The sequence below is a fragment of the Coturnix japonica genome, chromosome 21 (assembly GCF_001577835.2).
Source record: "Coturnix japonica isolate 7356 chromosome 21, Coturnix japonica 2.1, whole genome shotgun sequence".
NCBI classification, from domain to species: Eukaryota; Metazoa; Chordata; class Aves; order Galliformes; family Phasianidae; genus Coturnix; species Coturnix japonica.
The window spans coordinates 2,229,721-2,253,729 of record NC_029536.1 but is presented as its reverse complement, the minus strand read 5'-3'; the positions used below and the strand labels follow the sequence as shown (position 1 = coordinate 2,253,729).

Genomic DNA, 24,009 nt, shown 5'->3' with positions numbered 1-24,009 from the left:
CGCCAATGGATTTCTCCTGTTATTCGAGATGACAGCTTGAAGTTGGAATTTGTGGGGAACACAAAAGCAAGGCTTTGTACAAAAGCGGTAATAGCTTTTACTAAGCGAGTTGTGCCTAAGCTTTCAGCTGTGAGAACAGCCAAGAGAAAATTGCCCTCAGCGTTAATGGAGAGATCCAGAGATAGAGACGTGAGGCTGCGGGTCATGTGCTGCCAGTCTCCCAAACTATGGCAGCTATTTACTTTCATAAAAGCAATATAAAACCGCACCAGGCTCCTTCCTCCTCCTGCAGCTCCATGCGTGTCTTTTGAAGCACGCCGTGAATTTCCTGAGTATGAGAAAGATATTTACAAATTACCAACCTGAGCCCCCAGGGACAGCCCTATAAGTGGTAGAAACCCCACAGTCAGCAAGCAGGGAGCCTTCAGACCACTCCATCCAGTGGCTGTGACCCGAAGGTCCAGGCAGGAAATCCTGTTGCGCAAAGCTTGTTTCCTTGTTGCTTCCTTTGCTGTAATTTATTTTTCTTTTTCCCCTTCTTTCAGAAACAATCCATCTCTTGGATGCAGGGCTGAGGAAGCAGGAGGGGGGTTTGTTGTTTCTTGCTTTATTCTTTGCTTGGCTTTTCTCTCGAGTGCTGGTGATGAATGCCAGAGCCACGCTTGCCCGGTGCTCTCCCTGCACGCTCTGTAAGTACTGAGCTGGGAGCTGATAATTCCGTGGCTCAGCAATCCTTCTGTGAACAGAGAACCTGAAAAAAGGCCCCGATAAAGGAGGATTGCACTGAGCCGTGGCCATGCACACGGCAGCGAGGAAAAGCAGCCGCTCACATCTCCCAGATAAAGAAGCTCTCCAGGTGAGAAGAGCGGATTTCCCCCAGTACTTCTTAGGTTGTGCCTCTGTGATAAGGGCTCAGATGTGCCCGGGCTGCCCACCACCTCATTCAATGGTGCTAAAGGAAAGATGATTTTCTGCATGTGTGTGACCACACGCTTCACATACTGGTAGGGCTGATTTTTCTGCCCTTTGTAGATATGTTTTTATGACTCTGTATTGCTAAAAAGGGAGGATTGCTCAGGAATACGATGCTCTGCATTGCGGAATGCAATTCACTTTTTAATAAAGCTCGAGCAGAAGTCAATCCATCGCTGAGAATTTCTTTTCCATGTGATAGTAATTAAAGCTATATATTAGTAGAACCGTTACCACTTTCGTACGCTCTCATGTTTATTTATACAGTTGATTCCGTATCTTTGTTCTCACACCAACAGCCTCGGGAGTCAATGTGGTTTCTCCCTCCTCACCTCTTTGCCCTCCCTCCCTTTCTCTTTGCTGAGAAATGTATGGGAAATGTTGACTAAGCCTCAGAAACCGAACAAGATTTTAACCTTATTAGGACTAATTCATTTAGCTATGCATATTTGGTAAATTTACCTTCAACTAAGCGTGCGGAAATAAATGGTTCATTAAGAATGATGAATATTTATGTTTTTCCACTTCCCACTTCTTGCATAGCAAGGCTTTGTTACATAACAAAAGAGGAACACCTAAGGAGAGAAGAAATGCATCCACAATATCACAAATGTAATTTGCAGAGCGTGGAAAGGTTTAGCTGGAATAGAAACATTGCAAATCATCCCAATTTGCTTTTAAATTGCACATCTAAGCTACTTTAGAGACAGCATAGTAATATGGGGTGAATTTGGAGAGGAGTTCTTCCATCACAATTGGTAGCAACCTTGGCCAGAAGAACCATCCCATCCTCTGTAATGTCTTTGGTTCCTCATCAGGCTGCTTGAGGAGCATTTTTCTCATCCCCTGCTCTAAACCGAAGAGCCACCAACTCCATTTGTTCTGTTGTTCTGAAAACTGGAACATCTCCTGCAAGGACCTTCAGGGTTTATGATATAAAGCAGTTTCAGTTTCCATCCCAGAGCACAACCTTGTGGAGAGAAAAACTGGAAAGGGAGCTTACAATTAAAACAAAGCTGGTAAGTGAGGTGATGCTCACGTTTATTCTGGTGGCATTAAAATCCCACCTTAAAAGAAATAGTAGAGCGTGTTATTTCGGTGGTAGAACATGCATTTCAAGCTATCCGTGAAACACTGCCATGGAATAACCCCCCTTTCCACTTACCCCCTCAAAGACTTCTGCTATAGGATAGGATAGGAGCAACACGCATGGCAGCATATACCCCCATGTATTTTAGTTCAAATGGCCAACATTTGATATATCTCTTGCCTTGGTGTTTCTCCAAAGGTCTTTCTTCCCACAGCTCAGACAATGAGAATGGACTCCTTTTTGTATTCCTCGATTAATGAACAGCTGGCTATGCCCAGGGTGCTAACTATAAAACCTGCCCAATCCATCCAATGCCATCGGTAACACAGCTCTCCCAAAGGGCTTCCATATGTGGCAATGATACATCAAGCTGTTTCCCCCACTTAACAGATATATTGCCACTGGATTAGCAGACCATAAAATTGTGTCAATTGCTGGCTGTGATTCTCCCAACAAGACAACTGATGTTTCTACTTCTGTTATGTAGGTCAGATCCGCTCCGGAGCTATAACCTTCTGCTTGAGTGCTTTGCTGTGTCTCACCCAGGTAATATGCCATGAAAAGTACAGATGAGCAAATGTATTTGTAGAATGGGGTATTGTTTACCATCTGGTATGCATTGTTTGAATCCTGTTAAATTTTTTACACAGAACATGTATATTCTTCTGAAAGGCAGAAAGCTTTTAAGCCTGTCCTTAATATTAATGCAAATCTAGCGGTACACTTCCACGCTTTAAAGCTGACGTGAAAGAGAAAACGCTTAAGCCTTCCTGTTCCTGCTTTGATCAGAAGCAGACCTTCAAAACCATCACTGTGAGATGAGCACTTCTTAGTAAAGAGAAACCCTGATATGTGGGACGGCATCATTCAGAGGCAAGAAGCTGAGGGGTGACATTGCAGGGAAGGAGATTAAAGATCACAACTAATTTGATGATGTTTGAATAGGACTGAGTACATTTAAGAAGCGTTGCTTTGATTTACTAGGAGTAGATGTGGGAAAACTCATCAGTGTGGGGGCAGATCGTGTTCTGCTCCATACGATTCCATTTCCCAAGCTTCTCCTTAAGGATAACGGTATTGACTGAGCAATGTCATCGGGTAAAGAAATGAGAAATAGACTGTGCTGTAAGGACTGCAACTACAGCAACCTTTAGTCTCATCCCCATTACCAAAGCTATCAAATCATCCTTAATTCAGCAGTTGGGCCAGCTTGATTCCTTTGTCCATTAGGGGAAATCTGCCTCAATCATTGGTGACAATGGATTAAAATAAGGAAGGATTGGGATGTTTTACTCATTTCTTTTGCAATTCTACAAATTCCTACAATTCTCCTCCAGCAATTGCAGCGCTGCCCTATCAGTAACGCCTATCAGAGGGCAGATTTTTCTCCTGCCTCATGAACTGAGGGGTTTTTTGACCCTAATATCCATATCCACACACTATAAAGCAGAATACGTGGGAGCCTCTGCCCTTTGAGCCACATTTTGGTGCTAATTAGGGCAAATTGGGATGATGTCATGTCTGCTCCGTGGGCGCCTTCCTTCTGGGATTGCTCTCAGGCCTATTTGGCATCTCGAAACCCCAGTTCTTATCACCAGTGTCTCATCGGGATGATGCAAGCCGACATTAATTAACACTTATCAAATAGAACAACTCGCCTCAGTCCCCTCCCCTCCCCATTCCTCCTGGGGCGTCCGCGTCGCCTAGCAGCGCTCAAAATGGCGGCGCACGCGCGGTGCACACTGGGAGTTGTAGTGCCGAAACCCGCCCTTTCCACAGCGTGACGCGAGGCGCTGGACTCGCTTTCCCATGAGGCACCGCGCACAGCAGAGCGGCTCCTGCGAAGGCACTGCGGGAGCGGGATTTACCTGAGGGGAGGAGGGCTCAGGTAGGCCGAGGCGCGGTGCATGCTGGGATGTGTAGTTCGGTGCGTCGGCGCGCTCGCCGCACCCTATGACCAGCGAGAGGCTTGAGAACTACAATTCCCAGAGCGCCTCGCGAAGGAGCGGGCAGGGCGCCGCCTGAGGGCGGGGGGTACGAACGGGAACCTGGCGGCGGTGCTGCCGGAGGGCGCTTCCTCAAGGTGGGGAGGGGTCTGCCGTGATAAAAGGGACCTGACGGCGGTAGGAGGGTACGGGCTGTTGGCTGGGAAGGCGGAGGGAGCGGAGAGCCCGAGGTAAGAGCTGTATTGATCGGGCAGGTGTGGGGGGAGAGGCCCCGGGGCGCGGCCCTGCCTCGTAGGCCGCTGTGTGAGCTGCTCGTTGGGGGCTGTGGGGTTGAATTGAGCTGTTATTCGGTTCTTTTCGCTGTGAGACCTTAAAGCTTGTTGGAATAACAACCTGAGATCCTGGCTGCTGGAAGAACGGCTGTAAACAACGGTGTTGGCGTGCTCCGGGTGGAGGTGTAAGTGCTTAGAGTGCTCCTAAGCCTGGAGCAGAGAGCTGCTCTGCCTCCTGCAGCCTGTGGTGTTAATTGCTGGGTGCCGGGCCATTATAAAGTCATTTGGGTGCGAGGGTAGAGATGGTGGGTCTGTTTGCAGGTGTATGCTAAGGGAGCTGGAAAAACAAGTCTCACTTCAGCTCTCGTTTCCATAAGGTGTTTAACTCGCAGCTCTTTTACTGCTCAGGTTCTTTGTGAGACGGTGTCAATGGGAAATTAGCGGCGAGCTGAACCGGCTGCCTCCAGCGTGGCCCTGAGCTGCTGAGAGAAGCCCAGGACTCAACAAGCTGTACTCGGTGAGTCTGCCTTTTAACTTCTCTGATATCACTCTTATTGCGGCCAAATCGAGGTCCTGGCAGAGCCTAGCAAGCAGTGGGATGAGGGTGATGTTGTTTTCCACTCCCATCTGTTAATCTGATTGCAAAACCACCTGAATCTTAGCAATGTTTTGCTGCTGTTTTTTCCACGTCCCTGAAGGAATATCCTTACCCAGTGCTCCGGCAGCACCTGAAGCAAGAGAGATACTCACAGGGCAGCAGAGGTGAGAGATGCACAGCTGCATGTATGCAGCATGTAGACCTGAAGTTCGATTAAAGGGCGCTTGATTCCGTGAGCAGGAGGAAAGCATTCAAGTGCGTAGTATTTATCATGAGTTGCTTCCCTTGTCTTGTTATAAAGGCAGCGAGAGGAAGAATTTACTCAGTGAATGTTGACGTGTTCAGCTTATGTGTGTTGTGTCACTTGAGATCCAAGCTGACAGCGACTTGAGATCTCTTTCAAACGTGGAGTTCTGGTGTGAAATACTAGTTTTAATTAAAATGTCTGTGTTCTCCTAACTGTGTTGGCGTCTCAAGCATAAATACATTCTAATTCGGGCTCCAGCTTGTGTGTGACATTATCTTTCTTTTTTTTTCCCCCCTTACTCCAAAGGGAAGACGCTGCCAAACGTAAAGCGTATTCCTTGAGCTTGTGAATTGTTTTGCTGTGGGTGTCACATCCTGATCAAGCTCTCGTATTTAATTTAAGTAGGCAAGCCTCAGCTGCCTCATCCTGAGACATGGTTAGTCATAGCGTGAGCTGGAAATCTTAAAACTCTGCAGGGTTTTCCCCTTTCTAAAGTTGAAGTTGTGGCATGAAATGCTGTTCGGGTCGCTAATGGAGCAGTTCTGATTGACTGCAGGCTGGAAAGCAATAAAAGGAGTTATTGCTCCTGCAGTTTTGCAAGTGGGAGACCAATGGTCAGTCCAAATCCCTGCTTAACGTTCCTGTCTCGATTGGAAGTGCTGCACTTCATTTGCTCTTCAAAAAAGCTGTATGCTTTTCTTCCTATTATCACAAATAGTGGATAAAGATGCTTAGTACTGTCGGTAGGTGCAAACCTAAACGAACGAGTAGGTATCTAGTATTGCCTTAATGGCTTAATTTGCACCCCTCCTCATTCGGACTGATGTTCTTTAATATTTTGCTGGCAGAAAATGAACCCAGCAGAATGTGAACAAGTGGTTCTGGGACTCGGAGCGAGATGTGAGTTGAGTAAATACAAGTCTGATGTGTTTGGGAGTTTGAAAGCAATTTGTTTGTTTTCACACACCCAAACCTGGTTCAAGGATGTGTAAAGTTCAAGTAGCGTGTGTGTCTCTCATAGAAATATAATGAAATGAATTAACTTGCTGACGGTTTGAGAGTGAATAGATCTAGTGACCTAATTCTACTGGAACAGCTGCAGGACATATGTTCTAGTTTGTTACATTCAGTAGTGGCTGGGAGTGACTGCCCATCAATGCAACAGTGTTGTCAATTACTATCTTAATTTATTGCAGGAGTGGAAGTGCAGCCCATGTTGGGATTGTGTAAAGAGGAGCATCGGGCTCTTAGCAGTGGCTGGTTTTCCCAGTGTTTTCTTGTTTAATGCAACTCGTTCCTGAACTTGCAGTGTTTTTCTAGAGAACAAGAATACACTTGTTTAAACAAATGCCTTGTTCATCTCTGTTTCTCGAACAGCAGTGATCAGGTATTGACCAAAAATATCTGTGTGCAGTTTCCAAAGCAGTGAAGAATTCATCAGCAAATGTCTTTACGGGCTGCTGTGGTTTTCCCCAGAGGAGAAGCAGCAATATCTAATATTTGAAGAGAGGCAATAAGGCAAGCTCTGTGAGTGTGCTTGTTTAAAATACACCCATCCACACATCCTCAAGACTGAATTAATGCTAGGCTCTGCTGGGCTGCTGTGACAAACCCTGAAGTTGTACTGCGAATGCAGTAGGGGAGTATGTACAATACCCTGTTTTTAAAAGGTTAAATGCACAAATTCAAGTTGTACCCACGTAATCTGAAGCGGAATTATTGATAGCATTTGTATAGCTACTCTTATACTGTCACACACAAGTGGAAGGCTCCCCACCAAACTAGGTAAATGCAGTGCCTGCCTCAGTGGCCCTTTGCTGGGTCATGAGGAGCACCTGTTTAGCTGAATTGTGCTAAGGAAGAGAATGTTCCTTTCATCAAAGCTGTGAGCAAGGTGTTCTTGGCTTCTGGAGCTCCGTGCTGTGCTGTAGAAAGCTTCTCCTTTCATCCTCTGAGATGAGTTCACCTTTTTTGTTGAGGCGAGTGTTGGTGTGAGGTGTTTTGTCACTACAGGAACTGCTTAAAAAAGGCACATCTATGCTTTGGGGCACTGATTTGGGAATCGTATCTCCATCCTTGTCATGCTTAAATGGAAAAGGGTCCGTGGCAGCGCAAACTCCTGCTCTGTCCAAATCCTCATTAGCCACACGAACCACTTGTAGCAATCAGGCTGGAGTGTGGTTTTCAGGATTGTCAGCCCTTGGTCTTGGAGCTTTTAGCTGATAACAGAGGGTAGCAATAAGTTTTCCCTCTAATTTTGTTTTGAAGCAGGTTCTTTGCACGCTCTTTTTTCAGGAAGCAGAGTGGAAGTTAATCATAGGAACCGTGCAGTGATTTTGTTTTGCAGAGAAGCAGCTTGCCAAGGGTTGTGGTACGTATTTTAGAGTAATTTGAAATTCATCCACTGGAGTTTTATTTAGCAAAAATAGTTTGGGAAATGACTCACTAGAGAGCTTTTCCCTACAGCCAACGGCTTTCTCTCTTCATTTTACACTCTAGCTAGAGGAGCTTGTCTGCTTCTATGTATTATGTATAATAGGAAAGACTCTTTTTGTAACCATCAGGTAGGCTCGCTGTGAGGTTTGGGTGTGGCTTCCCACACTACTGAGCAAAAACCAGGCAGGTTCTGTAGCACCAACAGAGGAAGTGTGTGAACAATGCAGATGGAGCGTGACGCAGCTCAGCCAAACAATCCAACCTAAGAAGCGTGGACTTTGGTGAGGTGGTGTGGAGTTAGATGTGGAGAACGGGAGGGGGAAAGGGAAGCTCGTAGCTGATGGTACAGTCTGCTCATTGAGGAGGTCTGATTTTAGGCAGCTGAGAAATAGGGCTTATTAGCAGATAGACTTCAGTAACGCTTCGTGATTGTGCTGTCATGGGAAAAATTAATTGCAGCGTTGCCTTTTCCAAGTGGCATGTGCTCTCTGCCCCGATACAGATCCATCACAGCTCAGTGCTGCAGGCAGAGGAGCCTGTGACTGCGGGGAGGCTTATCAGCAGCGGTGCCAGGCAGTAACTGTTCTATTGCAATCACATTGATTTTCAGATGCTGGGTGTGGAACAGTCTCTGCACGGCCCAGTTTGGAGCAGACTGATAAGGCTCCTTGTTTCTTAGCAACCGCGGTCTGCCAAAGCCAGGAACCTGCCCTTCTGCAGCTGGAGGGAAAATTCTGAATGTCTCGAATCTGTGTCTTGAACCGAGGTAAGTCATTCCCCTCGGCGTATTTAATTTAAAGGCCTTTGTATCTGAATAAAGGGAACGTGTTGGCAAAAGTTCCTTAAGCAAAGGGAAAGTCTAACTTCTGTCATTAACAATCCATTTCCTTGTTCTTATTTAGACTTCTGTCTTTCCCGGGCATGGAGGTGCCATACGTCCTTCTGTTAACCAGGCTCGTAGCAGAAGTTGCCAGCAAATCTACTGAGAGTTCGGTAGGTACTTTACAGTTTTGTCATGCTGGGTACTGTAAAACCTAGAAGAAATGGTGCATTTTCCCTTCCTGTTGTGGTTTATGGAAGGCTTTGTAATTAAACAGAAATGAATGATTGAAGGTCATTAACAGAAGCATTTACAGTGGGTTTGTGCGCCTGCTAAAGCACTGAGTTCATGCTAGTCATGTGCCCGTAGGCTAGCAGGAATGCAACTGGCAAAGCTCTGCGCTCCACGGTTGAGACAACGCTTCTCAAGCTGCTTGGTAGGTAGTTCTACTACAGAAATTCCAAACTATGGATACCAAAAAGTTAACTTTTCTAATGACCGTGGAGCTGTGAAGCCAGTTCTGCTTCACTGTAAAAGGTCAGATACAAAAAGGAACCTTGTAAGAAACTGGTCTCCAGGATGTTATCTCTAGGTTTTCTGGCTCTTCGCCTCCCTTGTGATGCGCAGAGGGTTTTAAGTCAGCCTTCCAATTTCAGTTTCATGTCCCAACCATTTCTCCTGACAGCTTTGATCTTCACCGCCCCTGGATTTGATGGATTTTTGCCAATTAGCAGAACAATACTGACTGTTCTACGTGAGGTATATCCATGTTATTTGTATGTGTGAATACAGATCAGATCTCGTTACTTTTGACCGAGAATACTTAATCTCTTCTTAAGGGAAGAGACTCGCTGTATGCTTTAGGGGAACGTATCTACACAACTTGAAGGGGCACTGGAGACTTTGGACTTACTTTCCTTGCACAAGCTCAGAGAACGGATGTGCCCAAGTCTATACAGAGCATTGGTAACGTTCTGCCAAAAGAACTGCGGAGCTGATAACAACCATCTATCTCTAAGCTTATGTCACAGCTTGTTGTAATTTGTAAATCATTTGAAATTGGCTTTTATATAAAGCAACGGGAAAGAAAAATAAGCTTTTCTTGCCTTCGGGATATGTGAAGTTACTCTTATGTTAAATGTTGAAGGAGGAAGCTTTTGCATCTCTGCTGATTGCTTTGCCATATGTAGATGTTATCTTCATCTGCGATATGGGCGTTCAATGAAAACTGTTTCTTACCAGTCGTTTTGCTGATAGCGCATCTCTATTTTGAGTTCTTTTTGGGATTTCCCACGTGTGAGAGAACGCCTTTGACTGCTGCTTTCCTGATAGTATTGGCAGCCTGACGTTAACACAGCGCGTTTCTCTACTGCAGTTATAAACGTTGGCAATATCCTGAGGAACTTTGGTGAAAGGTTTCAGCGTAAAACTCTTCAAGATCAAGGGAGAGGAGGCGCAGCATTGCTGCTCAGACCTTGTTTGGGTCTGTGGTCAATGAAGGGGAATGGGAGGACTTAAGAACTGTCACTCAAAACGATTCCTGTTGTCTCAGCTTTTAGCAGCATAATTCCCTCTGTTTTCAGCATGGGGGCAACTCGGTGGGTGACTGTGATCTAGGAACTACTTAGAAGTGTATCTTCAACACTTATGTTACCAGAAGTTATAACAGTCTTGTGTGATCAGCTACTATGGAAGCAGTCACTGTGAACATTTCTCTTGTTCTGCTGCTTCCCACCAACCCTGTATCTTCATGGCTGGTTTGACACTCGTGTAACAACCGCTACGTCCTGAGAGACGTGACTTCTTAATGCAAAAGGAATCAAGCTGCTATTTGGTCCCCCGCATTCTCTGTAGATGCTGACTGCAGTATTTTTGTAAAGTTCAGAACTGTTGGGGAAACACATTGTAATTCTGTTTTTTTTTTTCCTTAGGTTTCAGAAACAGAATGTTGTGTGGATATGTTGGAGTCAAACAGTTCCTGTCCAGTAGCCAACCAGTGCAGCCCAGGTATAGTGTGGTGTTCTTTAATTAAATTCCAGATTATTTTTGACAGTTAACACCAAAAAACAGCATCTGATTTAGTGGGGATTGGAAAGAGGATAAACAACTAGGTGAACTTTCTCCTTGTGTGTACAGGATGTGAGTCATAAGAAGCACTAAATGTTGTTCTCGCACGGTAAGTAGAATAGACGCCTGTAAGGTTTTATGCTTTCTTTTTTATTTAGCATGTGATTGGATTATGTAAGGGCTATTTTGGATACCTGGAAGTCCATAGAAGGGGCATATAAAGCAAAAACGCTGTGGGGTATCGTAGTGTTTCAGAGCAGATTTGGTGTTGTCTTGTTAGCACAAAATGCCTCGTTTCTGCCTCGTTCTTCCTCGTCCCATTAGAGCTGATGTTCTTTCCTTAATTGAGTTTTGTTTTTTATTAATACTGCCTACTGCCTGTTTAAGATCAGAGTAAAAGACAGAAAATGGCTTCAGAGCCCACAGTAACGAGAGAATTGGTGATTTAAAAATTGGGACGCCTTTCTGGGTTGTTCTGATGGTTGTTAAAGCTCTATAAGCCTATATAATTTCACTGCCTCATTAGGTTCTTAGAAGTGTTGCTTCTCTGCTACGTTCATTTCTGCTCCTAGATGATTTTAGACATGGTACAAGCACTGACTCCTAGTTATGGGATTGCAATCTCTCAAGTCTTACTGGAAACTGATAACCTACCAAAATCCTTGGTGTCAGATAAAGACTTTGATGCTTCCTTCCTATTGCTATAGAAAGGCTTTGCCCTTACGTTGGGTCTGTTTGTATTTAGATTAAACGTCAGATGTAATTTATTGCTGTGGGCATCAAATGTGCCGTTTCCCTCTAAGGAAACCGTAGTAGCAAAGCTGTTTTCAAATCAGCACCGTACTAATGGTTTGCTTTATGGGATAATTGATACCAGTTTGGCTCAAGGCTCTCGAGAGCTGGATTTTAGCCAGCCTAGTAAGTTTTTTGCTTGAAAATGTAGACTGTAATATGATCTAGGAGGAATATCTTTCTAATCTTCATGTCTAGAGCCTAAGCCTCAAGTGAAACCGCCGCAGCTTTATTTTATTAAATGAAGTTGTTATTGAAGATGTGCCCTAAATTTCTTTTTTTCTCTTATGAAAGAGATAGAAGTACTTGTATTTAAACATCAATCGAGAGACTGGAACAGTGAAGTCGTAGAAGATGAAAGTTTAATCAGTTTCCAGCCCGCGTGGTGGGGTGACTGATATAAAACACTCACCATCTGTCGCAGAAGAGTTGAAACAGGCTCGGGCTCTTCTTAAAGTGAAACAAATAGCGCAATACCTGAGGACACTGGGGCGTGGAAAAAGACTCAATCGCAGCAGCGCTCGTACCTTGAGCTTTTCGCTCTTCATTTGACTGACTATGGAAACTCCAGCGTCTTCTTTCATGCAAGCACAGTCAGGTCCTTAGCATCTTTGCCCCTGCCTACTTCTGTTTTCTGTACTCTAAGCAACAATGGCATTAAGTTCTGTTTCAGTAGCGCATGACCTCTAAAAGCAAATGGCAAAACGATGCTGTGTTTTTAGTATTGTAGAAGGTAGTTGTTTGGTGGATCTCATTTATCTTAGAGCTAATGAAGCAGCGAATTGAGCTACGTTACAATTTCCTTCTTGGAGTTCTTGTATGCAACTTTCTCTTTTTTGCTCCTGAAGAGGATGTATATTTTCTGGAATAAGTGCTCTGAAATGAAACCTGCGCTAGGCAGGGCGTGTGGGATTTGTCACCCCCGCCTCTTTCTGAAGATCAGGAAATATCTCTGTTGCTGCTTTTGTTGTTCTCACATCGTTGTGCATCTTTTTACGCAGGTTGTTACAGACGATGGAACGAGGATGGGAGTAGCAGCTGCATTAAGTGCAAAAATGAAACTCTTCCTGTTGCTTCTGTTTACAATCTGACTGATTGCAGAAACAGTGAGTCATTTATCATACTGCTATTTTAGGCAGCGAGGTTTCTCCTTGCATATGTGGTCCAACAAAGACTGTTTGAGACGACGTCGGGTGCTGCAGATTCTTTTTCACCCTTTGTAAAACTTCGTCCTTTTCTGAAGCTCTCGCCTACCTCAGAGGTTTTGAACGTGACTTAAACCCGTAGGAGCTTTGGAATTTAGTTAACAGAAACTATGCGGTGCTGTGGAACCGTTCCAGAATCGAGAAGGGAAAAGAATTCAAAGTCTTGTATCGGAGTAACTAATTTGTGAAACAAAGCACGACGCATAGAGGAAGAAAAAAAGATAGTCGGGCCCAAAGTAAGACCTTAAAATGAAGTTTGTAACGTGAAAATGATTATTCGTGCAGGCTAGGGCCTGCATCAAACAAGCATAGTCAATGCTGAATTTTGTGCTCGCTTTAATCTCTCCTGTCATAAAAGACGTTTGCTAGGGGCTTTTCCAGGGGACAAAGCAGCTCAGGGAGCGCTCGAGCTCCTGCAAATCTGTACTGAGGACAGATTGATTTTGTACGTGTGGCTTTTGAGAGGTGAGATTCATTCGAGTCCTTGCAGATTCCTTAGTGAAGGAGATAAGAAACTTGATCTAAGGTTCTGAGAAACGCGTTCGTGAATGGTCTTTGCTTCCTTTCTGGGAATTCTTAAAGGTGGTGTTAAGAATGTTGTTTTAAAGTTATTTTGCTGTTGGAGAAACCAGGATTCTTGTATAAGTTCAAGTAAGCAGTGATAAATGCATTCTCCCTAAGTTTTTCAACAAATTAATTGTCAAATTTCATTTGAAAACTTTTTTTTTTCTTTATTACAGCTGGATTCAGAGGGATGAATTTCCAGATGAATATAAGCACTGTAACTCCTTTCATACAGAACATAGGTGAGTGGATAGGAATAATGATGGGACGTAGGCCTTACCGAAGCCCCTCAAAATATGGCGTTTGGTACAAGTTGTGGTGTTTTTGTTGTTTTGTTTCCTGTAAGGCAGATTTAATTCCAAGGGTGGCAGCTCCTTTTACTTGTTCTGCCTAGCTTTCATCAGGAATCTTCTGTAAGCCCTAGAGCTGAGTTTTGAGGTTACTGTATCTTCCTGAATGGTTCTTTAATCTTGTCCTATCTTCAGTTTAACCCTTCTGTTAGAAGAGATGTGTATCGAATATTGGGCTTTCCTCTGATGGATTGTTTTTAGTGTTGCCTTTGTGTTTTACAGGGGGTCCAGAAGTGGCAGCTTCTCTCATCTTAGGGACGTTTTTCATCAGCTTATTCCTGATTCTGTCCGTCGCTTCTTTCTTCTACCTCAAACGTGCCAATAAACTTCCTAATGTTTTCTACAGAAGGAACAAAGGTAAAATACTTTTAAGTAATTGTCTCAAGACACGTCTCAAAAGATTTGTCCCTCCAAGACAAGGCAAAATAACAACTTCTCCCTGCTGTGTGCTTTCAGCATCATTTTTTTTCGCGGCAGAGCAGAGGATGTCTGCTCACGGTTCTAAAATTTAAGGGTGCTTAGGTTACACAGTATCTCTCACTAACCCTGCTGTTGCTTTCTGTAGCTTGCAGACTCAGTGTTCTACTAGGCATTAGCTGTCACTGAATGGTAGTCATCCGATGGGGACTTTTTGCACACAGAGCGCTTTAACACAGTGTATACATTGGTGTATACAAAAAGTCAGGTGCTTTAAGCTGTACAATAAGCAGTTGTTTGTTCTTGAACTGTAGCACTGAAGGGTATCCTGTTTACCGAGATTGTGTCAGCAGCAGGAGAAAGGGAACGGTGTTAGAGGTTTCTTGCTATTGTGCTTCTCAGTCACCTGTTTGTCCTGTGAACAGGATCTGCCGGGACTAGAAAGGGTCGTCTCTGTCTCACCTCTTCCACACAAACTCTTTGAACCTTTCCTATGACAACCCCTAGTGCTTCATTTGCTATGTTAGAGCTCCTTCTGTTGAACAGAGAGCTGGTTTCTGGTTTAGGTCAACTAAGCAAGCAGACTTCCTCTTATTTGTAAAAAGATGAAAAAAGAGAGGGGTGACGGGGTCGGTCGGTTCAGTTATTTGGCTAAGAATGTCACACCCAGCCATAGCAAGTTAACAAAGCGTCACCGTGCCACTGTCTTCTGGTAGCTGGCTGAAGGTGCTGTTATCCTTATTGGAACTTCTTGATAATAAAGAGATACTGCTGTGGCTACCTTCCTAGAAAGGAAAATGAGCCGTTATTGGAGACCTTTGCATCCCTTTATCCCTAATTTTGGAAAGAGTATTGCAATGTTATTGTTCTAATGGGTGTTCTGACTGTTCTAATGTGTTTTGGGGGTCTTTGTGACAGAAGTATTCCTCTCAATGAAACTATTTCGTTGCACACACATATTAAATAAAACAAATAATGAAACAACTAGCAGGTGCAGATTAATGATGGTTTGTCTCTTTTTCTCTCTCTCTTTCTCTCTCCTAGCATCTGTTCTCCAGCCTAGTGAAACAGTAAGTTAGATTTGTTCTTCCACTATAAGCAAGCCAAAAACATTAAGTATTCATTAATGTGAAGTTTCAGCAAGTGGTTGGGAGCTATTTAATGTGATTTGAGAAGCAAAGGAAAGTGAAATGCTTTGGGTTCTTTGTATAAGCTGGAAAAAATGTAACAGACAAATACTGACCGTATGGATTATGAGTTGCTTCCTGTAAGACAGCACTCGTGGTAAATATTATTGGAACCCTGAAAGGTTCCTATGTTTGTTTTAATAAGACTAAAGAAACAAGGTGCTTTCTTTGATGCAATTGTTCTCTTGTTATGCAGGCATCCATGATACCTCCCCCAGCTACTTCAGGTGAGAAACATTTTGCCTTTTAGCTTCCCTCTTGCACATTTCATTGCTGGAAAGCAGGCTGTCTGCCTCAAAGTGGTGTTGTGAAGTATACACAGCAAGTGAAAGCAATTACTTTTAGGTCCAGTATGGAACTGTGGAATCTGTCAAGGTCACAGAAATCTGATAAAGTATGTCCAGAAGACCTTTTGGGTGGGATTTATTGCTTTAATTGATGTAGCAATACAATATTGATGTAGAAGTGTACCATAGAGAATTTTAAGATCTGTTTTTATTCTAACAGAGAGGAAAGTAGATTAAAGAAAGGGGTCTTGAAGAATAGCGTGGTCTGGGGCCCAGTTTCAGGGTTGGGGTTTTGTTTCTATTGCCAGGCTGGCCGATTTTCAGGCTCGCTGATCTAAAGCACATCAGTTTTTTGAAACAAGTGAAAATCCACAGTGTAATGCACCGGTTTAGACCAAATTTTTGCAGTCCATGACCAAACTTATTTCTTTGTGGGCATCCAAATTTGTGCTACTTCTGACTGTTCTTATGTGATTACTGAGCCAGTGAGATCCTAATAAAGCTTGAAGTGTCTGAATATGACTTTTTCAAAACATATTAAATGGGACAGTATGTTACACATGCATTGTGTGTGGACTCTATGTGCTGCTTGGGGTTGGTTGGATGGCATGCATTGCTGTGAATGAATGACAAAGGCACGCTTCTGCAGCAGGTGCTAACGATGTTTCTCTGCCCACTGTTTCAGTTCGGAAGCCGCGATATGTCAGACGAGAACGATCACTAGTGACATCTGCCTCTGCGGCTATGATATCATCTTCTGAAACCAGGGTCAGCAACGTGTAGCCTTCATTCCTGACTGAGGTCTCTGTAGCTGTATGCAGCGTGGAAGAAACTTTTTATGTCTCCACGGGAAGTGCCAGGCAACGAGCAGCTGACTTAAATGGCAGCCAAATGACTGTGTCAAAGAGTTAGTGCCAAATGTTAACAGAGAACTGAACTCGCGCAAAGATGATGATGGCAGGCTTCATCCAGTTCTGTGAACTGCTTTGGTGATCTCGAAATGCACTATTCCAGCTCTGTGGTTTCCTTTGTTTTCTGCAGAGGCCACGTTTAATCTTGAAAGAATCTGTCTTTCTTTGGTACACTTTCAGTTTTGGCGAGTTCTTCCTGTGTCGTGGAGTGTTCCGTGTCCTCAGAGTGGAAAGTAAGTCTCATTGCTGTGTGCCAACACAAAAGACTGAGGGAAACCAAGGATACGGAGTTGTGTGAAGGACCCGTTTGTAACAGCAAACACTAAGTGCCACTGCTTTATTGTTATAGGACAATGTAACTACTTAAATTGTAATATTTAAAAAGAAACACAGAAACACCTCCTCAAACATCCTCTTCAGCTTCTGATGTAGCTGACCCTAGTTTTTGATTCTAATTACAGATCCATCATTCAGAAAGCTGGCTGCTAGGGGTCGGATCCCAACAGATTCATTTGCTTTGGATGCTTTTCAGCTCGCTTCTGCTCAGGCCTTGAATGAAGAACCATTTGCTTTGGCTTTGTGGTTGATATGCTGTTACATCTGTCCTGCTCCTTCTACGCAGCAGGTAAAAGGAAACTGAATTTTCTGCAGGGTCTCTGTGCATCTGTTAGGTGTGTGAGTGAGTGTTGAGATGAACTGGAGAGGTCAGGTGAATGTCCATTGATGCGATAAAAGGTTTCTTTTGTCAAGCCTCTTATGAATGTGCAGGCCAGCACCCTAGGGCAGAGTCCTCGCTAAAAGAACCAGCCCAAGAAGCCCGTGGGCTCAGGTGCACCCTCTTGCCCATCTAATGCCAGCCAAGTAGTGGCCGTGGAAATGGAAGTAGCTTTAAAATCTTGGCTAGTCTAGGCTACCTGTCATCAAATCGGCTCCTGGCATGGCTGACTGTTGCCATGTGAACGTTTAAATTGGCACGATGGTCCGGGAGTGAGAGTGGGTGACAGGGAGATGACTGGAAAACTTGAGGTTGCTAAATTGGTCAAAGCGTCACTGTCACCATATGTGAAATTATTTCTGAGCAGCTTGTGGGTTCCCACCTACCTGTGTGTGTTGCTATTGCCTGGCTTAGTTTAGCCGGAGCTCAGTTACGGGTCTGCACTCCTAAAATAAATTACTTTGAAGTTCTTTATCATCAGCCACTGCCATGAACATAATGGTTGGGAAGTGGAACAGTCAGTTCTCTTTAGAAAATGGGAATGTAAGTGTCATAAGCTGATGCTGTACCCATATGGAGAGTGTGGACCTTTGTATCTGTATTCATGTTCTCTGAGGTTAAAAGCTTACTCAAAGTGATAGGAATGAGAGCTGGGCCGAGCAGGGATATCTAGCAAAACAGGCTGCTTTTTATACAAATGGTGGTTGTGGGTTGTTCCTGCCCTCAGTTACTGAGTATTTTCTTAACCTTTTGAGGAAAAAGAGTAACTATGCAACTAACGTAATGCTGAGAAACAGCATCTCGCGTAAGCAGGGAGTTTCTGCGTGCAAGTCTGTTCAGTGATAATGCATCCATGTATTGCTTAGCTGCAAGATGTGTTCTTTCTGCACAGGAATTACTGAGGGATTGTCTGTATTGTAGTATTGTTTTATCCTCATTGTGACTTTGGTTGCTTCTAACCTCAGTGTCATCCTCAGCCGTGGTGTCTCTTCTCCTTTGTGTGCTGATCCCCCCCATCACGCTCTTTAAGTGCTGTGAATGTGTTCCTGTCTTTATTTCTTTTCCAGGATCTATGCAGCTTTTGTTTTCTCCCTTTGTCACAGCAGACTTCTGCTCTAAATGGTCCTTTATTCATTGCACTGTCAGCGGAAGCATAGAATGAGTGTTGTTTTCAGTCTCCCTCCTCCATGATTCCAGATGTAATATATGAAATTGGCTTTAACAAATTGTGATATTTAATGTGTTTGTGTATTTTTTTTAACTGTGCCAAAATAAACATCTCTGAGCTTTTGTAATGGCTCTGGAGTTTGTTTATACCTTTCCTTTTCGAGCACAGGACAAAGGGAGCACCCAAAGCAGAGCCATGTTTCAAATATGTCATCTTACCTCTGTTAGAACTGGAGTTGGAAGGGAAGAAAGAAGTCCAAACAGTGTTGCCTGCTTCACAGAAGGTTATGGCCTTGGATTTGAGGAATTTGTGAGTTCATTCCCTTGGAGAAAGTGTTATTCCCATTCCTTAGAACAGGAGCTGAGAAGAAACTGGAGTGTTGAGCTGTGAAGCCTGAAGTCCTGGTGGGGAAATTGTGTGGCTCCTATTACAGAACAAGCTTAGTAGCCTCACACATGAGATGCTGCTTGTAGGTAAACATGCTGATGAGGAAGGCAAATCCAAATGCCTTAACGTCTATAGCACATGCCCTGGGAAGAGTCAAAGCTCAGTTGTCAAAGCCAAGGTGACAGTGTTACATTCAAGGAGAAACTGGCCTGGAAAATTATCGTGGTGGAAGAAGACTTTAAAGTGGTTTTGTCAGTTAAATAAACTCTGTCCACCATCAATCCCAAAATGCAGCAGGTTTAGGGAGGCTGTTGTGCCAGGCATCCTTTTCTCTTTACCATCGACCACCTGATGGAACACAGAAGTGTTAGCATGTGAAGTGGGGAGGGCTGTAAGCAGACACATAAGGACAGGGAACAATTAGTCACATTCTGCACACTTAAGAGGAGCCATCTTTCTTTCTGATGTGACACCATCAGAAGGTGTTTGCACTTCAGACAGTCTCTGCCCCTGGGAGTCAAGGAACCCCCACCGAGTGGGCCAACCCCATCTGGGGTCTCCCACCAGGCAAGGGAACCTGCAAGGGAACCTGCAAGGGAACCTGCAAGGGAACCTGCAAGGGAACCTGCAAGGGAACCTGCAAGGGAACCTGCAAGGGAACCTGCAAGGGAACCTGCAAGGGAACCTGCAAGGGAACCTGCAAGGGAACCTGCAAGGGAACCTGCAAGGGAACCTGCAAGGGAACCTGCAAGGGAACCTGCAAGGGAACCTGCAAGGGAACCTGCAAGGGAACCTGCAAGGGAACCTGCAAGGGAACCTGCAAGGGAACCTGCAAGGGAACCTGCAAGGGAACCTGCAAGGGAACCTGCAAGGGAACCTGCAAGGGAACCTGCAAGGGAACCTGCAAGGGAACCTGCAAGGGAACCTGCAAGGGAACCTGCAAGGGAACCTGCAAGGGAACCTGCAAGGGAACCTGCAAGGGAACCTGCAAGGGAACCTGCAAGGGAACCTGCAAGGGAACCTGCAAGGGAACCTGCAAGGGAACCTGCAAGGGAACCTGCAAGGGAACCTGCAAGGGAACCTGCAAGGGAACCTGCAAGGGAACCTGCAAGGGAACCTGCAAGGGAACCTGCAAGGGAACCTGCAAGGGAACCTGCAAGGGAACCTGCAAGGGAACCTGCAAGGGAACCTGCAAGGGAACCTGCAAGGGAACCTGCAAGGGAACCTGCAAGGGAACCTGCAAGGGAACCTGCAAGGGAACCTGCAAGGGAACCTGCAAGGGAACCTGCAAGGGAACCTGCAAGGGAACCTGCAAGGGAACCTGCAAGGGAACCTGCAAGGGAACCTGCAAGGGAACCTGCAAGGGAACCTGCAAGGGAACCTGCAAGGGAACCTGCAAGGGAACCTGCAAGGGAACCTGCAAGGGAACCTGCAAGGGAACCACAGACAGACAGCAAAACCCACCCGCCACCTAAAAATAAAAAAAAATATATCTTTTTAAAGATAGTATCAATCAAAAAATTATATAAGTCCCACCTTTTGTTGGAAATGTTTTGGCCTAGTGGGGTTTTTTGGTTTAGATTGATGTTCAAATTAGTAAAGACTGACTAAATCTAAATCAAATACATCCTGCATAACACTAAAGCCCTCACTAAACAACAAACTTCTGCAAGGCCAAAGCACACACCAACATCACTAACTACCACCAAAACTAACAACACAACTTTGGGCCAACCACTACTCTCACTAAAGCCTCCCTTCACCACCACTAGCAATAAGCACAACAACTAAAACAACTCTGACAAAGCCATTTCTTCAGATGAATAGAGCACTAAAGCACAACAGCTTCACAAAGAGAAACACCTCACTAATAACAGCCAAAAACTGCTTCCTTCTACCATACTCCAAATGCTAAAGCCAACAAAACAGCCACTTTACCAACTCCTAACACACTTTCAATACCAAAAGCTCCATTAAGCTAACTCCAACCATCCACTTCTATTAAAAAACACTTTCAAAGCCATCCTAGACAACATGACAAGCCCTAAACACTATGCAAAGCCTAACATCCTGCAAGACCAAAGCACACACAAACATTAACATTAGAGCCTACCACCAAAACTAAAATCACAACTACTTTTCCATCTCCTACCCATACAACACCATCCTCTTACTGCCACTAACAACAAAGCTCACAGCACACACTAACTAACCCTGCCGCCAAGCCCTTTCCTGCCATGGAGAGGGCAACCAAGTCCAACTGCTTCCCTTACAGGGACCAACGACACTAACGCCAGCATCTCACTGCCTCACTCTAAAAGTGAAACACAAACCAAGTGCACCCAAAGACAAATAACCATCCGCCTACCCTGCTGCAGGACTCTGCTGCTCCACAGCCATGAAGATGTAGGGTCTGAATTGGAGGATTCTGCCGTGGAGGGCTGACACCAGACACAGGAGCTGCAGCTCATATCAGGAGCTAAAAGGAAAAACAACAACTCAATATCAGGCTATACAAACTCAGGATAGCAGGGGGGATCCCCTGCACCACTCACCCCAAACCTCACCGCTGGCTGTTAGCTGCTCTAACATCCCAGTTAAAGCTCTGCATCCTCGACAGCCCTCCGCTATAACCCAGCTCCGTCACACCTCATCCCCGACGGGGGATGCGGCTGGAGCTGCCGCCTTTCCTCCTGGCCACGGACCTCAATGGAACCTGGAGGATAAAAGACACCCGAGGCCCCCCCCCCCCCCCATCTCCGCCCGGACGGTGGCGCCCGCAGCCCGGGGACGACGCTCTCCTCGCTCAGCCTTACACCTCCGACAATCCGCTGGGCTGAGACCCGCACAACGAGGCCCCTGGAAAACAAAAAGGTTATTGGAGCACTCGGTGTGTTAACCGAGGGAAAATCCTGCACGTAGCAGCCTCGAAGTTGCTTATAACAGCATCACCAGCTGCATTGATCGAGGAGAGAACAGTGGATGTCATTTACCTTGCATCACTAATCCTGCTGAATTCTTCCTCCTGCAGTATCCCAACACACGATGGGTCACAGTTGGGCTGAGAGCTGCCCGATCAGCAGCACTGAGCCCAGTTGCACATCCACGGCTTACACTACCAGGCCCGACCTCATTCACTTCTGTATTTTCATCACCGACCTTGATGAGGGGCAGCACCCACTCTCAGCAAACACACCTGTGATGTAAAGCTTAAAAGAGCAGCTGGTACATGAGAAGGCTGCGCTGCCATTCAGCAAGACCTCAATGGGCTGGAGAGCACCTGAAAAACAATAACCACAAGGATCAGTACAGGCTGAGAGATAAACTATTAAAGGGGCTGAAAGAGCCAACAGGATCCTGCAGGGCATTGACAGGGACTGGGCCAGCAGGTCCAGGGAGGGGATCCTCCCCCTCTGCTCTGCCCTGATCAGGCCTTACCTACAGTATTTGTGTTCCTTCTGTGTTAAAAAGCTTCACACAGGAGTTAGGCTTAATGGTCTCCAGAAGTCCCGTCTAACAGCTACAGTCCTGGGGTGGAAAATAATATTAAGAACTTCACACTCACACCACTCCACCCCAGCGCTCACCTCTGCCATCCCAATACTGAGGGAACCTTGCAACTTCAGGCTGATCTCTGCTGCAAAGCACCCATCGCAACAGACTGAAAAGGAAAAAGCAAATCAAGCCGAGTCAAACACACCCACCTCAAGCACTACTTTCACCTGAGCTGCCCTCAGTGTCGCTCTTTACCCCCAGCAGCAATAGGGCTGCAAAGGACACTGTGGTCCCCATCCTGCTCCCCCCTGCAACCAGGAGGGGCTGTGGGCACCCCCAGGGTTGCACTCAACCTTGGGGAGCAGCCACCACATAAAGAAGACTGGGAGCCCAGCAGCAAAACTGCATTAACCCCAATAGAAGAGCAGAGGGATCCTCCTGCTGCAGGCAAGGAGCCCGTGGGGATGAAGGAACTCGCCTCTGTGGTCCTATTGCCGCTCAGTGCTGTGGGCTGACCCTTGCTGGAGCTCTCACCCTGCAAGAGAGAGACAAAAAACAGAAAGAACAAACATTATTAAATGGAAATCTCCAGCATTTCCTTTCTGGAAAGCCGCCCCTTGCAATGCTTCTTCTATCCCCTAGCAGCACCAGGCTAAGGGACACACATCCATCTTGCTCACCTCCATTGCTGCAATGCCTGCAAACTGCCCTCAAATAGCCCCAAAAAGGGCATTGTGAGGACTGCTTCACACAGGCTCTAAGCAGCAAAAGGAACCCAGGGGCAGCCCTGGATCCAAAGCAGCCAGGGGAAGAGCGTGGCAGCAGCAGCAACCCCACACCACCTGCAAAAAGAAGAGAAACAAGGTCAGAGCCCAGCAGCATCACCCCACGCTGTCCCCACAAGAGCAGAGGAGCCCAGCAGAAAGCAGACCCCCAAAGAGCCCAACACTTACCCCAAAAGGAGAGCCCCCAAAGAGCCCAACACTTACCCCAAAAGGAGAGAGCAACATGGCAGTCCTGCAGCATCCTGAAGCAGGCTCTGAATGAGCCCACAGAGCTTCCAGGAGCCCTCACTAGATCCCAGCAGGCTCTGGTGGGGTTTAAAAGGCGTTGAGGGCAGGCCCTGCCCTGGGCTGCAGACAAGGTGCAGCTGTGCTGGGGTGGGGGGCCTGGCCCTGTTGCACCTGAGGATCTCGTTAGGGCCAGCCTGGGGATGGTGTGGATCTGAGCTGCCCCTCTATTACTGTATGCATTCCTCTCACTGTGAGCTGTCAAAAAGAGAGGGATCATAAAAGCCCCTCTGCAGCTCTGCTCTTTGTAGATGTCGGAACAAAGCTATTAAAAACATCCGTCGCTGAAAATTAAGTGCAACTCCTTGAAATGAGTTTACAGACAACATACAGAATCTCTCTCTGAAAGCAGCAAACAGAAGCTAATTAGCTTCTCTAATAACCAGCACCTCCGGACCCATACATTCACCTGATGGAACCCGGCTTGGATGTGGCACAGAAGGGCTTTGAGAGGTAGGAAATGACCTCAAATGTCATCCAGTCCAACAGCCCACACGCCACCAACGCTGCCCGTGTCCCTCTGTGCCGCATCTCACTGTGTCACTGGGTCCATTGGCGGGTGGGAGGTGACACCTAGTGGTACCCACAGAGCCCCACTGGGTGCCGTGCATAGGGGATGGGTGCCGACAGAGCATATGAGTTATCCATGTTCCCTCTTCGGGATGAACAGGGAGTTCTCTGCCTCACCCCGCGGCCAAAAGGAGACCTGTGGCCTGAGCTAATGGATGGATCCGAAGGTTTGGTTGGAAACCATAAGTGTACCTCACATCAATATATTTTGCTGTAAGAAATCAAAGATTCGATGCCTCATTCTAATGCCAAAGAGCTGAGCAAAGAGGAAAAGCCAGCGCTGATATGGAGGAGCCCCAAAGTCAAGCTAAAGAACGCACGAGGGATTTGCAATGATGAGGTGCTTAGGGTGGCTCAATTATGCAGCATACAGCACAATTAACTGCCTGCAATTAGGATGAGTGCCTTAATTACTGTGTTTACGTTCCGCAACCTCCCTGCTC

General features: G+C 45.8%; 1 protein-coding gene and 1 long non-coding RNA gene across 10 annotated transcripts; one reads left to right on the top strand and one right to left on the bottom strand.

The window, feature by feature from the left end:
• The first annotated feature begins 3,931 nt into the window (after nucleotides 1-3,931).
• On the top strand, nucleotides 3,932-18,171 carry C21H1orf159 (chromosome 21 C1orf159 homolog). Of its 9 annotated transcripts, XM_015882804.2 has the most exons (12): nucleotides 4,062-4,238; nucleotides 4,689-4,797; nucleotides 7,421-7,496; nucleotides 8,172-8,327; nucleotides 8,464-8,554; nucleotides 10,313-10,388; nucleotides 12,242-12,346; nucleotides 13,186-13,251; nucleotides 13,582-13,716; nucleotides 14,821-14,846; nucleotides 15,160-15,190; nucleotides 15,936-18,167. In XM_015882804.2, exons 5-12 carry the CDS (start codon nucleotides 8,483-8,485, stop codon nucleotides 16,031-16,033), a joined length of 609 nt encoding a protein of 202 aa, XP_015738290.1. In that variant the 5' UTR covers nucleotides 4,062-4,238; nucleotides 4,689-4,797; nucleotides 7,421-7,496; nucleotides 8,172-8,327; nucleotides 8,464-8,482; the 3' UTR covers nucleotides 16,034-18,167. The 9 variants fall into 9 exon arrangements, with proteins under 9 accessions (XP_032304650.1, XP_015738295.1, XP_015738290.1 ...); XM_032448759.1 differs by lacking the exons at nucleotides 4,062-4,238; nucleotides 7,421-7,496 and adding an exon at nucleotides 3,932-3,950; XM_015882803.2 differs by lacking the exon at nucleotides 7,421-7,496.
• Nucleotides 15,441-20,904, bottom strand: LOC116654316. Its single transcript, XR_004309469.1, has 2 exons — nucleotides 20,800-20,904; nucleotides 15,441-18,779 (listed from the first exon to the last, which is right to left on the bottom strand). It is a non-coding gene; the product is annotated as an uncharacterized LOC116654316 (long non-coding RNA).
• Between the last annotated feature and the right edge of the window lie 3,105 nt (nucleotides 20,905-24,009).